Raw genomic sequence first — 15,020 nt, 5'->3', positions numbered from 1 at the left:
AAATAATGGCTAGTAATGCACCAGTGTTATTTAGGGCTCAGTAAACTACTTTAATTTCATATCTGACCGATGTCAATGAATTAAGTTCACTGTCAAAAGAATGGCTTGACCTGTAAGGCAGTGCCATCAGTGGTATTTATTTTTCAAGCATTTTCTACTAAGGGGGGTTCAAACTGGGGTCCAGGGACACTCAGGGCATGCTAGGAGGTCCATGTTAATGTTTAGAGAAAATATATTTAAATAAATAATACAAATATATTTTGATTAAAACGAGTAAACAAATCATACATCTAACAGTACAGCAATAAGAATAGAAAAAAAAATAATAATAATCTAACTTAATAGAAAGTTACGGAGCCCCTAAAGAGACATGGTGGTGGACAAATATACTTCAGTGCTTTTGCGTATATAGAATTGCATAGATGCCTTTTATACTTTAGAACAGATATGTACATATTTGGGGTCTTTGGCGTCTGAAAAACCCTGTTCTACAACATTGTGTGAATCATGCCAACCCTGCCAAAACAAGTCATATTTCTCCCCAAAACCAAAATAAGAAAATGAGAAATCGATGCTCCAAAAAGAAAATGAACACAGACATTTTCATGACATCAAGCATGAACATCTAATTCTCCTAACGGTGAGGTACTGTAACAGCAATTTGTTAACACAATTCAGTAAAAACTTACTGTTTTACTGTAATGAGAATAATGAGATTAATGGGAATACAGAAAATCACAAACAACTGAACTGCAAATGTGCTTAATTTTCATGAAAATGCCAAAAAGGCTTTATGTTCTTTATGCATAATGATAATTTATTATTTTATCCTTTGATTTTGGGGTGAAATACTACCCGGACATGTTTTGTGAGATTTATCCATTCACATAGCAAATACATTTCTTACATTTCATCTCATACGAATGATGACAGATATCGACAGCACAAGTTTTGGGTTTAATAGTAGCCACTCAGATACAGCTTTCATCTCTGCGGACAATTAATATTGAAAAACATCACATCCTTCTATACATTAAATAATGCCTTGAATGTACACATGTGCGGCAGCAGGATTTAATTGATCAGATTTTTTTTTCTTCTTTCATTTTTAAACAAGACAGCCATTGATGTGTTCAAATGTGCACCTTATTGTTTGCATCTCCATGCAACCCAGCTATGCAACACAAATAAAAATGAGGAATCGATTTTCTTGCCAGCATAATGCGCCACATCATTCCTATTAGCGTGCATTCTGCTTCGTCTACTTTAGCTTGTCGAATCATGTACAAACAAAGAAAACGTCCATGAATGCCGGAATAATCATACCCCTCTGGAATAAATAACATTTAGTGCAGGAACCTGTGTTCTTTAAGTACTAGTACATTCAAATACATATGGAACATCAGAGCTGAAGCATGCACCTTTTGAATCTACAGTACAGTGCAAAACAAAAAAAATGTTCTTTCCTGAGACTACGTAGCATTTAGTATCCCTTCATACCCAAAACATGAAGTTTTCATCCACTAAGACAACTTTTCATTTTTCTTAAGCGAGGCAGTACCTCAAAAATATGTACAGATGCAGTGGAACACAAATCATGGTCTATTTGGTTCAGGCGAAGCAAATTCTGTCATGAATGCAGTTAATGCATTAATGGACTGTGAAAATGTGTCTCAATTCTAATTGGTTTCTAGTGTCAAAAGGAAGTGGATAAGCACGATATATACAAATGTTAAGCACACTGGAGGAGGTTTAATCCATCCGTCTGCTATAAAGAACAGTCATAAAGGGTATTGAGAGTGTGTAAGTTGAGGTGATGTTGTAAGGTCCTTTGCCAGAATGCTTGAAAACAAAAGTGAAGTGCAAAATAATAAGCGTGTCTCGGTCCCCTCGCTGCCTGACGGCATCTCAGCACAACTACACCGATCGCGTCTCCACTTCGATCTTCTCCTCTGCTTGAGAACTCTCCGACTCCTGATGGCTGACACTGGGCCGCACAGTCACCACCGGCCCACCTCCGTGGATGGAATAGAGGAAGTTCCAGGTCTCTTCTGATATCTGGCCGGAATCAGCACCTGTTAAAACATAAAAAAAAGCAAAATGCATGTTTTTTTTTAATTTATTTTTTTATCAAAGATGTTTGGTACTTGACACAAGTAACATAAGCACACTATTGTAGGACTGCAAAAATTAATCATATTTTAATCGTGATCACAGTTCTTGCTTTCCCCCCCAAAAAAAAATTCTGTCATCAATTACGCACCCTCATGTCATTCCAAAAACTACAAGTCTTTCATTCATCTTTGAAACACAGACGAGAGATTTCTATCCCTCCTATTCACCCAAAATATTCATGTAAACATAGTCGATTAGGTCTCGAGGCAAGGAAGGAAGAATTGCAAACATTTTTTATTTGACAAGTTTTATGAAATGTTGTTTAAATATGCAAATGAGGCACTCTCTATTTAAATATGCATACATTTCTAGAACAAAAATCTAAACAGACGAAGTCAGGTTCAAAATTAGTTTTTTTGTTTTATTTGAAATATAAGTGTCAAAAGGTTTTTACAGAGGGAATTTTGGATTTCTCTTTTAATCACTCCATAAATTAGAAAATACAATGGAATAAAATGTTGTATAAAAACCAGGCAAATTTAATATTAACAAACCCCCCTGTAACAACGTTCAGAATATAAACGGTAAAGTCTGGTGTATATAAATGTTGCTCAAGTGGAGATTTCTGACTCCAAAAAAAACCTGATTTGCCTTTAAAGATATGTACTGCAATTTAAATCTGCAGACGCAAATAGATAAAGTGCTATAAAACATACACTTAAAGCCACAATATGTAATATTTATTTATTCAAAACAGATTGATGATGCCTTGAACGTGCAGAGCTTTTATTATGCCGCAGATGAACGCTTCTGCTTTTTCTGCTCATGCAACGCTGTTTTATCATATTTGATACTTTCAGTGTGTTAAAAGTTATGTTATAATGCTACTCTGTGTGATCAATCAATATTAGGCATTGTAAAACATGGTACTCGCGGTAAATCAAGAAAATGAGTTAGTCAATAAGAATAACTGTGTTGAGCAATGAACAATAATTGGTTTTCTGTCGATTAACGTATCCTAACAGTTGCTCCCCTGACTAATAAAACACATCATATATTAAAGCGTTTCTATGGAAATTGAGGGTAAAATTATGTCATTGATAGAGGATGCAAGGACACTGTCCATGTCCTGGTTAAAATCGCTTATTTCTCTGGATTTTTTTCTGGAAACATTTGGGATAATGCAAGTACACAAGTCAACAAAATATACATTGTCTTAATGGTTTTTGGATAATTTAATACACAAACCTTACATATTGTGCCTTTAAAAGTGTATTTTGGATGTTTCCAAAAGAAAGCTATGAACTGTTATTTTACATTTGATTTCAATTTCTGAACTTTGTTCATTTGAATAATTTGTGCTACAGCTAATTTGCTTATTTGTTCTTGTATACTGATTGTATAATTGTATTTAATAATCTTTGAAATTTATATTAGTTAGTCTAGTTTTTTAGTTAGTTGTTCTAACTAAAAACGGCCAAAACTTTAACTGCCAAAATAATGTGATAGAATTGTATTGCTATACCAATCAACAAAAAACAACAACAATGTGCTTACCTTTGTCAGAACTACAGTAACCTTACGGCGTGAAGTACATAGAACATAACACACTTAGCACAGTCAAAACTGATTAATCGTTGATTCAAACCTCTTTCAGCAGCTGTCAGGGACGAGTAGAGCGCAGTCTAGACGGTTTAAAACTTGCAAATGTCCTGGTCAGTGTGCACACGATGATTGACAGGAGTCATATAGTTCCATATTCGATTTCAATTCAAGCCATTCAACTGTGCTCTCAGAGTTGGATATTTTTATAAAGAGTCTTCGAGTAGACATCTCCCACCACAGGTGTAATCCACGTTTGATTACTCTCCCACTCTTTATTGTAGAAACAACTTACTGTATATTTATGCCACTTTAGCACAGCGATCACTTGAATATACTGCTACAAATTATCACGCTAAAAACCTGTCAGTCATGAATGAGCACGTCTGACTGCTGATCGCTGTTGGCTGAAAGTGCGTGCTCGTCGGCGATGTCAACACCTACGCCGGCTGACTCTTCGTGGGTCAGTGTGTGTCATTTTATGGAGTTCATGCACACTTGAGTTGTTTATTAACAAATAACCAAATAAAATTAGACTATAAAATTTAGATTTTTGAAAACCACCAAACTGACCTCAAACCGTCCACCCGCCCAAGCCCATTTTTACCTTCCCAATCTAGCAACACTTGTTACAGGACTCACCTCCATTCTACTTCTGATTGGTTATCTTAGTTTGGTTAACAGTGAAAGCTAAGCTGTGAAAAAAACAAAACCAAACCAAACACCGCATTGTGTCGGAAAACTTTAAGCCCTGTTATAATTTTTTCCCTTCCGAGAGTCACAAAAGATATCCTGAAGAATGTTGCGGTCCAAACCACATTGGACAACATTGTATGTTTTACAGAAGAAAATCATAGGTTTGGAATGACATGAGCGCGAGTAAATGACAGAATTGGTTATCCAGTTTTGCTCTGAAAATTATAATTTTGAGGAACGCCATTTCATGATGACTTTAAAAGATCCAGATGGTAAACATTACCTGGCTTTAATGTGATGTGTCCATTTTTATTTACAGCAATCTTGGAGTTGTCAATTGGCCCCGGTGGATCTGAAAGACACAAGACCATCCATCATCGGAAACGCACCAAAAGTGAAATGCGGCCAAAAGCTCTTCAAGAATTCCGTATTGATCAATAACCACAGAACATGATGTTAATATTCAATTTCAAACTTTCAGATACTTCAGAAGTATCAGCAGCAGGGATGAGAAATGACTTACCGATGTCCTTGCCTTTGACAAAGCCTTCCCATTCCCGGAACCACTGCATGCTGATACAGTATATCACCACAGGAGACTCCTCCTCCTGAAACGCCTTATTGAGCTACATGAAGGACAGAAGAGAGCACGAGACCATGATATAGAAAGAAAGAATCCATTACCTGAGCGTTTCTTCATGAAATATCTTCCCACCCCACTGCCTTTAAACAATAACAGGATAAACTGAGACAGAAGCTCTGCTCCAAATCCTAGTAAGCTACCTTGCCGTCAATGGCTTACATAAGCAACTGCTTTCTATAGCGCCGTTCACACAATGCGTGTTTGCATTCCACTCCACTGTGAACATGCACTAGACCAGGGGTTCTCAAATCTGGCCCTCGAAGTCCACTTTCCTGCAGAGTTTCGCCTCAACCTTGATCAATCTCACCTGCCTATAACTTTATAGCAATCCTGAAGACTAAGGATGCACCGAATTTTCTTTTTTTGTCTGGAAGAGAAAAAGGCAGAAAATATAAGCCTTCCCTCCCCTCAGTGTTCAGCGCTCAAGTGTTACTCTCGCTCTAGCTGCCATCACTGCACGTTGAGATGCTCTGCTCAATATTCCGCTCTATACATGTGCAGAGCTATGTTGCTCACAGCCCATGTGAACGCTCCACCCATGTACCGCTAATGCTCATTGAAAAAGCGAAGTCCGCTAAATCAGGTGCTGAAATTTCAATGTAGTAGTATACTTGTTTCTGTTTGCAAGAGCCTTACTGTGCTGTAACATGGTGTGGTAAAGCCGTGCTGGGCATTGCTAACATTGCATGAGTGCCCAATACTGAATTGGAACGTCCTAAGCCCTTGATCACTTGGAATCCACTATGGAGTTGATTTATTATTTATTTTTTTCCCCTTACGAAATTGTTTAATGCAGAATTCTACATGCATATAGGTGCGTTTGGGTTGTTTTAAATATTTAAAAAAAATTATGAATATTTCAGAGTTGTTGGTGGTGGGGTAGATTAAACGTAATATGCGGTGACGTCACAATCGTGTTGCATTGAGGTATATGGAGCTGCCTGAAGTGTACATATGAATTAGACTTGCTCCCTCAGTCAAAATCCAGGGAGCAAGGGTCTGTCCAAATAAACTTTCCTCGTCCACTTCACAAAGTGGAACGCACTTCAAAATGGGGATTCCCCCGAGGGGAAGTGCTAAGGGAAATTCGCAAGTGCTTGTCTAAAAGTGTAGTCGAAGGTGCATCCCAGGAAGGATTCTGTGATTGAGGCAGCCCTTAAAATGCCCGACTCCCTGATCAGTGCCCCGGCTACTGAACAAGGGAGCTGATTGAGACACGCCCCTTGATTTTGTCCGGGTGTGTTTGATTAGGGTTGGAGCAAAACTGAGGGAAGTGGACCTCGAGGGGCAATCTTTTGAGGAATCTTTCGCCACAAGTTACAACCCATGTAAATACTGGCAAAAAAAAGGTACGCACAAAGTACAAAATGATGACAAAATTCATGTCACGCGCACTTGTACGCTGATCCTCGCGTATGCGTAAAAGGCAGATAAACATAAAACTTTCATTTACGGGTGAACTATCCCTTTAAGAGTGTAATGATTCACATGTTTTCCCGATGCATTTATTACAAATCCAGCTGATGGGTATGACAGATTAATCAATGATCAAAATAACCAGCGCTAATAGGCTTATCGTATCAGACAGAATTTTAATATTGGTGCATCCCTACATAAACGTCCACATTATAGTTTCTTTGGCCTCCTTTGTTTGCCTTTAATTTGAGCCAAGCTGAGTGTCTCTGGCTGAAATCAAGGACTTTTGTTCTCATGCATAAATAATGACTACCATTTTGGAGGAGAGGGTTGTGTGGTGGTCGTGATGGTGGGTGTGTGCACAGATAACAGTCCAGGCGTTAGATTAACTGAAAGACCAGACATTCTTCACTGTAAATGTCCCTTAAAGAGATAGTCCACACAAAAAAATGAAAATTCTGTCATTTACTCACCCTTAAGTGAAATTTTTTGTTCTATTGAACACAATGGAAGATATTTTGAAGAATGTTTGTAACCAAACAGTTGTGGGGCACCATTGACTCTTTTTTGGTTACCCATAGTCTTCAAAATATCTTCTTTGTTTAGCAGAACAAAGAAATGTATACAGGTTTGGAACAACTTGAGGGTGAGTAAATGAACTATCCCTTTAAATCTACGTTGAAACTGCGGCTCCTACCCGAACAAACATGTCCAGCTCATTCTTGCGGCGTTTCTCCAGCTTCTCGATCTCGGTCTGGCAGGTGTGGCAGACATACAAGTGATTGACAGCGGGGCCGCCTCCGTACCTAAACAACAGCATGCCGACAATTTGCATTTAATATAAACTTGAACTTCCGCATGAAGCCCTGAAAAGAGCAGTAACAAACCCTTACCTGCTATACAGATGATCCCATACGCTTTGGGGAAGCATCATAACAAGATCATCAATGGATGTGGCTTTATTTGGTGGAATACCTGTTGAAGAAGAAGAAAAATAAGAGGTCACATAACAGTCAAATAATCTGCTTTCTACTCAAAAAAAGGGTATCTATCCTTTAAAAGTCAACACGAAACTGCATTCAAGAAGATTTATAAATAATTAATCTCCTCTATCAGATCCTTCCTTTAAATTCATTTGAATCAGTTCAAACAAATGAGATCATGGGGAGGAAAAGGCCTTTGAGTTTGAAATGCTTTCTGAAGAGATTCACATCTATTCGCTAAGATCTTACTGCACTCAAATTTAGTAGAGTAAAAAGAAGAGGAAGAGAGGAAAAACAAACATAATCAGTGAAAGGATGTGGCGGCAGTTGACCTCTATAATGTTGGTAGAATCTGAAATTATATCTGGTGGGGAGTCTGTGGTGTATAAATTACTTTACAATGGGTAGGAAGTAGGAAAGGCCCAGAATTTATAAGGGTCATTACATATTTTTTGTTTCTTGAGGTTCACTTATAATGTTAAGAAAGTTTTTTTTGCACAATAACTAAAACAAATATATATGCGGATATAATATATAGGTCTCATTTGTTAACATTAGGTAATGTATTGACTAACATGAACTAAGAATGAGCGATGCATTCGTTACAGTATGTATTAATCTTTGTCAATGTTAGTTAATAAATACAGTTGTTCATTGTATGTTCATGTTAGTTCAGAGAGCACCAAATCTTTTTAACAAATACAACATTTGAATTAAATAATGTATTAGTAAATGTTGAAATTAACATTAACTAAGATTAACCCTTAAAGGCTGAGACAGCCGCCCGCGGCTAAAAACAACTATCGTTCTAAAATGTTTAATAACTCTTAAACCGCTAATCCAATCTGTATGCTGTAAAATGCACCGTAAAGAGGAGAATCTCAGCCTTTCAGCTGATTGATTATCCAGAAGCTCCGTGGTGAGCGTGGGTGCGTCATCAAAATCTGCAGCATTGATTCGCCAAGGAAACGCATGTGAGTTGTTCCCCTGAGCCAAACAGAATCGATTGTTGATCATTAGTCCCACCCCCCCTGTGCCCAGATTCGTTGAAACTTTTGAAACTGTAGTGTTTGGTCTTTTGAACCACCAATCACATGTTTCTCTGACACAACGTGAAAGTGGGTGTGTATTTGCGTCCTTGAAAATAAACTGAAATAAACACATAAAGAGCTAGCCTGACGTCGTCATACTCAATTCTAGTCAGAATATGAGTCTGATACTGCTCCGTTGGGCTGTGATTAAGGGGCGTGTTTCAACCGAACCAGGAAAGATCTCAATTGGATAGACCTACAACCAATCAGAGCAACGGAGCGACCGAGCGACGCATAACGTTAGTTGTCAAATGTCAACAGAACTCAACTGCACTGTGTTGCCATGTCCGCGGGTTGAAGCGACCCCAATTATGTGATATACAAACCCAGGAATGCGATTTTTAGCTGCCAGCCCTGCCAAAATAACACATATTTTACCCCCCAAATGCCTTTTTTTTGAACCCCCCCTGGAAAGCTATTGGGCTTGTTTTTGGCTAGTTTTGAGGAACGTTAGCAATTGGGCGGGTTTTGTTGTAAAAACTTGGCAACCCTGTCTGCACGCACGCTGGAATAAGTAGCCTGACGTTAGAAGAACAAGATTAGTGTACGATCTTTGCCGGTGTTGTAAAAAAATAATTTAAGGATACACAGAGTACTTATCAAAACGATCATCATTTCTGAGAGAAATAGTAAAGGTGAATGCATATACGAACAAGTTCTCCGTTTAGGATTAGAACAAACTCAACCCAAGCGGCTTTTGATGACGTAGATGATTACACTACTGTTGATCATCTGTCCATCATCGTCTAAAGCCCGCCCTGACAATTTCATTGGTCCGAACAGTTTCTGTTCGGGCATAATTACTTCTCTACCGATCAATTCCAGACCGAACTGCCCAAGTAAAAATGTTGTGGGTGGGGCTAAGTTCGGCTGGCATCCAGGCTAATAAAGAGCACTCTCTCACATAGCACAGCACACAAAAGTTAGAATATTTCTCTATTTGTATGCAGTTTGTGTTTTACACCGTTTCAGTGTTCTGTTATTATATAACAATCTTTCTATTTACTTTACTCCCTGAACTTTTTTGGACACATCTACATTGTCAGTAAATAAAATACACCTGTTTTCACTCAAAAACACCTAGAATAATATTATAATAAATGGCTGACTTGCTGAGGGATTGTTACATGTAGGCAACATTTAATCTGGAACTCTAAAACAACCAAGTCTAACTTTCTAAAGGAAAAAAAATCCAAACTTCAGTTCTGTTTGAGTTCACAGTAAAAACATTTTTGCTGCCATTTTTCTTAAAATTCTATTAAATTAATCCATTCTCAGACTAAATATCTGTAAAATTGGGACTTTAAATGAGCTAGATGGAAACTACATGTTCTCCTGTTTCAAATGATATATGACACTTGATGCTAAGTGCTAGAATCGGTGAGGAAATCAAAGAAAAGTAGAGGCAAGTCAGGCGCCCCAAAGATGTTCTAGGTCTTTAAGGGTTAATAAATGGTGTAGAAGTATTGTTAATTCTTAGTTCATGTTAACTAAAAGTAGTTAACTAATGTTATCTAATAAAACCTTATTGTAAAGTGTTACCAATATAGATTATATATTATTTTCAACCTTCATTCTGACCCTCTGTCTGAAATGATCAGATTTTAAGGGGCGGCTCCTTTAAGGCTTGTCAGTAAACGGCCAATATTATTATTGGCTAACATCACTGCATAGGAAACAGCATCAACACCCACTCACTATTACATGTGAGTAAAAGTGTTTTGAAAACCATCCATATAAATATCCATATAAAACGTATGAACTCATTTACTTTTGCTTTATGAACGAGCATGTGATCGGGTAAAGACAAAAAAGAAGGAAGGAAATGCCACAATAAAATGCACGTTATAAGCGACCCAAACTTAAAAAATAAAAATAAAAATAAAGAAATCTGTATCAATACGGAAAAATCACATCCTTGATGATGCAGCTGCTGTCAAATACAATACAGTTGGCTGCTTCATCATTCAATAAAAGTTTCTTTACGAACGCTCCATTACGCGTTTACAAAACAAACTGCAGTCAAATGCTCTTAACCAACATAATCGTCCAACACGATCCAGGACGCCATTAAAATAATCCATTCACTTGTTTCTGATGCTGGGATCCTTCTGAAATCTGTACAGAGACGTAAACTAGCGGTTTAAACTGAACATGTTAAAGCGAACGATTATTCACGCTTTAATTTGTCCTGTTGCTGACAGACTGGGTCGTATCCGCTTTTTAAGCAACATGATGATCACAATCAGTGTGTGCAAATGTCAGCTGTTAAGCGACTGAATGTCAGTGGGCATTGATGGTGCAGAGATGTATAACTATTCGTCAATGTCTTGCTCTGTAGGCAGTCATATGCAAATGTATTTGCCTGAGTGACTGCAATATCAAAACGAGTTTTAGAGCTTGATTAAACAAATGCTTCGTTTATAATGAGGACCCACATCTTAAAGTCGCACTAGGTAGGTTTTGCTCTCGGGGTCCCCCTCCAGTTGGGAAACAGTATTGTCCTCTACTACTGTCGTAAACTATTCTACATCAGGGGATGCATCGCAAGTGCATTTGTTGACATGACAACCATGATAGCCCTGAACACTGCAGGAGGAGTTCACATGCAGGTGTTCTGCTTGCGTCGCGTGTGAAATGTCTTCATCCCAGGTACAGTGGCATATGTTTCAGCATGTCATATGAATACAATTTCATGGGTTTTATTTTTTTCAAACGCCAAATGATCGCGATGCTCACGTTTACAAGCCAGCGTCATTATAGTAACTTAGTCAATTGGTTCCCGTTTTACAGAATCTATATGATACTTCAATTCAATGTTTGAGTGGTAGGTAGTAACCATATATCGTCAATATTATAATATCAAGCTACCATAGATGAATCTGCAAATTTGAAAAATCGATTTGCATTATAGCTCGAGGAAAGACAAATAAACCAATATCACAGACATGTTAGGTATCCTAAAATATGATTTTATTCGTCTTATGTATTTACTTGCAAGAATGTAGCCCCTCCTCCTCCAGCTCACGCCAACGAGCAAACGCTGGCCCAATGTTGATTCTCGTCCTGCCTTTAATCCGATCACTTTCTCGTTTCCTCTTTTTGCTTTCCTCCGACAAAACCTTTGCTTTCTTATTTTTCTGTGCTGCTTCGGCCATGACTATAACATTCGGCAAACAAATGATAGTTTTTCTCGCACGTCTGAATTTAAGGAAGTGGGGGTGTCGGTGGAAGTGACGTATATGCCGTAAAGCAGTCGAATTTTGTAGTTCTTTTTGTTCTCGGGTTACTACCCGAAACCCGAAGTTTAAAAGTACAATTAAAAACGATACAGACCCCGTCATGCTATGGCAGACGTGTCATTCAACCTATTGTAAGTCGATGTATCATCACAAGAGGTTTGAAAATATATTATAAAGGTTGAAAAGTTACCTAGTGCTGCTTTAAGCTCTGAAACTTGCTGAATGTTAAAATGGTACAAAGACCTCTTATATGTAAAAATGTCAAGGCAAATTTGATTTATCATGTTATGACCCCTTTAAAGGGTCATGAATCCCTAAACCAAATTTTCTGAGATTTTAACAGAAGTATGTGTGTTGAACATCATGGAAGACAATGTTACCATCTGTTAGTTTTGATGTGGGAGAAAACTAGTTCCATTTTCAACTTCCTGGTTTAAATTCGTCTTCATGTCAACGTCATAGGTTGTGATGTTTTCTCGTACTATAGTACAGCGATGACTCATCGGTGTCTCAATTATTCATGAGTCTGCGTGCCTTTGTCTTATGAGAAGACGCGTTGCTTAATTCATGACAGCACGCGTTGATAGGCATTTTCCTCTGACTGGCACTTCAAACGGTGAGATCGCAATGGATGAAAAACGAGTGTTTTATTTGTTTTGTATGGGTTTCTACATTGCCTACGTTCTCTTCAATAGATCCTGAGTTTTCACACAAATGCGATTCATCCACACTGTGAGTGTAACTGTTCTTTAAGGCCATTTAACCGACCAAACGGCATATAAAAACTCCACAAAAGCCTTAAAAAAGTTATCAAAGGTATGCAACACATATATATATATATATATATATATATATATGTATTGTGTTGCGTGTAACTTAATGGTAATTTGCAGCATGCATTTGTGGGAAGCTTTGATGCTTTTAATGAGAACAAAATAAAACTGTCTGAATCAGAAGACGATGTGCTGTCAGTCTCCCGGTCTCCCCTCGTCCCCCTCCACTCCGCTGCTAAACCACGCCCACTTTTATACATTTTTCAAAACTGTGGTGAGAACTGACAGCTGCTGAAACAGGGGATTTCATGACCCTTTAATAAGAGTGGTCCTCACCTCCGTGGGCACACAGGAAGTCATGGTTGGAGATGGGTCCTGGCTCAGCGAAGGTTTTGAACTTGTTCAGCCACTGGCGGGAGATGTAGAACTGCAGGAGGCTTGGCTCCATCATGTTGAGCAGACTGGTCACCTTCCGCCTCTCCTTCTGAGACTCGTCGTTACTCTTCCTGTTACACACACACAAATTACATCAGTGCCATTTAACAACTGCCAACACGCACGCTTCACCACAGCACAGAGATTTACAGTCAAACTCAAGGCCAATTGTCCTGCTCAACACAACCTTGAGCTTTTCTGCCTAAAAGACAGCTGCATCTTAAAATATTGTTTGTTCATTACGAAACCAGGAAATACCGGAAAAGAATCAATAAAATGATAATTAAGAGGATACTAAGCAGAAAACATTAATTCATAGTTTTAACACACTATTTAGTAATGCAACATAAATGTTAAAATAAAGCAACATTAAAAAAATAAATACAATTTATTATTTGCACGTTCTCATTCTTGGCCATTCAATCTTAATGGGTTGTATAGGTCAGTGGTTTTCAATATTTTAGATGCAACGGCCCCCCAAATATGATGATTGTCATCGTAAAATTTAAAAGTCACATTTTATAAAAGTTATTATAAATGTCTAAATATTATTTAGAAAATACTTAGTTTCTATCGTTACATTATGTTATACTTTTTTTCATGTGTGTGTGTGTGTGTGTGTGTGTGTGTGTGTGTGTCAAAAGTTTTGGGACGCCTGACTTTACAGATTAAGAATGGGATGTTATTAAAGTTCATGTGCATGTAGAGTTTAATATGGAGTTGGCCCACCCTTTGCAGCTATAACATCTACAACTCTTCTGGGAATGCTTTCCAGATTTAGGAATGTTTTTATGGGACTTTTTGACCATAATTCTAGAAGCGCATTTGTGAGGCACTAATGTTGGACGAGAAGGCCTGGCTCGCAGTCTCTGCTCTAATTCATCCCAAAGGTGTTCTATCTGGTTGAGGTCAGTACTCTGTGTAGGCCAGTCAAGTTCCTCCACACCAAACTCACTCACCCAATGTCTTTATGGACCTTGCTTTGTGCACTGGTGAGCAGTCATGTTGGAACAGGAAGGGGCCATTCCCCAAGCTGTTCCCACAAAGTTGGGAGCATGAAATTGTCCAAAATGTCTTGGTATGCTGAAGCATTAGTGGAACTAATTCACTGACACTAATGGGGCCAAGCCCAACCCCTGAAAAACAACCCCCACACCATAATCCCACCTCCACCAAACTTTACACTTGGCACAATGCAGTCAGGCAAGCACCGTTCTCCCAGCAACCGCCAAACCCAGACTCGTTCATCGGATTGCCAGACAGAGAAGCGTGATTCGTCACTCTAGAGAACACGTCTCCACTGCTCTGGCGAAATTTACACCACTGCATCCGACGCTTTGCATGGCACTTGGTGATGTAAGGCTTGGATGCAGCTGCTTGGCCATGGAAACCCATTCCAAGACATTCTCTACGGACTGTTCTTGAGTTAATCTGAAGACCACACAAAGTTTGAAGGTCTATAGCTATTGACTATGCATGTGCTGACCCCGCTCTGTGATTTTACGTGGGAGTTGCTGCTGTGCCCAATTGCTTCCACTTTGTTATAATACCACGCTTGAATTCACTGAGCTCCTGAGAGTGACCCATTCTTTCACAAATGTTTGTAGAAGCAGTCTGCATGCCTAGGTGCTTGATTTTATACACCTGTGGCCATGGAACTGATTGGAACACCTAAATTCAGTAATTTGGAGGGGGGTCCCAATACGTTTGGGATTATAGTGTATATATTATGCAAACAAAAACCTTTATGTTAGATGTGATTAATCGATTTGACAGCACTAATATTTACATATACTAGGACTAAGTGATCTTACTAACATTAACTCGGTTACTGTGATGGGGTTGAAATAATGTAGTGATGTATGAAATAATGTAGTCTGAATATGATGGGTGCTGCTAGTAGCATTATTGTTAGGGCAGATTAATGAATAAAGGATAATAGTTTAAAAAGTGGACAATTAAAGAATAAATAATTTGTTGTCTCTTAATCTGAATATTGTTGGCCAGAGGTGAGAAAATATGAT

At 38.4% G+C, this 15,020-nt stretch overlaps 1 protein-coding gene across 4 annotated transcripts in view; it reads right to left on the bottom strand.

Annotated features, from left to right (window-relative positions):
- Positions 1 to 406: 406 nt before the first annotated feature.
- Positions 407 to 15,020, bottom strand: part of usp33 (ubiquitin specific peptidase 33) — a 68,797-nt gene continuing 54,183 nt past the window's right edge. For all 4 annotated transcript variants that reach the window (XM_079819292.1, XM_079819290.1, XM_079819291.1 and 1 more), the window contains 6 exons: positions 12,898 to 13,067; positions 7,366 to 7,447; positions 7,170 to 7,278; positions 4,937 to 5,039; positions 4,697 to 4,765; positions 407 to 2,075 (listed from right to left, as the gene is read on the bottom strand). In XM_079819292.1, coding sequence (XP_079675418.1) covers positions 1,918 to 2,075; positions 4,697 to 4,765; positions 4,937 to 5,039; positions 7,170 to 7,278; positions 7,366 to 7,447; positions 12,898 to 13,067 — 691 coding nt within the window. In that variant the 3' untranslated portion in view covers positions 407 to 1,917. The remainder of the gene's footprint in view (positions 2,076 to 4,696; positions 4,766 to 4,936; positions 5,040 to 7,169; positions 7,279 to 7,365; positions 7,448 to 12,897; positions 13,068 to 15,020) is intronic.

This window comes from Gobio gobio, assembly GCF_949357685.1.
Source record: "Gobio gobio genome assembly, chromosome: 6".
Classification (NCBI taxonomy): Eukaryota; Metazoa; Chordata; class Actinopteri; order Cypriniformes; family Gobionidae; genus Gobio; species Gobio gobio.
The sequence above is the reverse complement of the archived record's forward strand: the minus strand, read 5'-3'. Positions and strand labels throughout refer to the sequence as shown.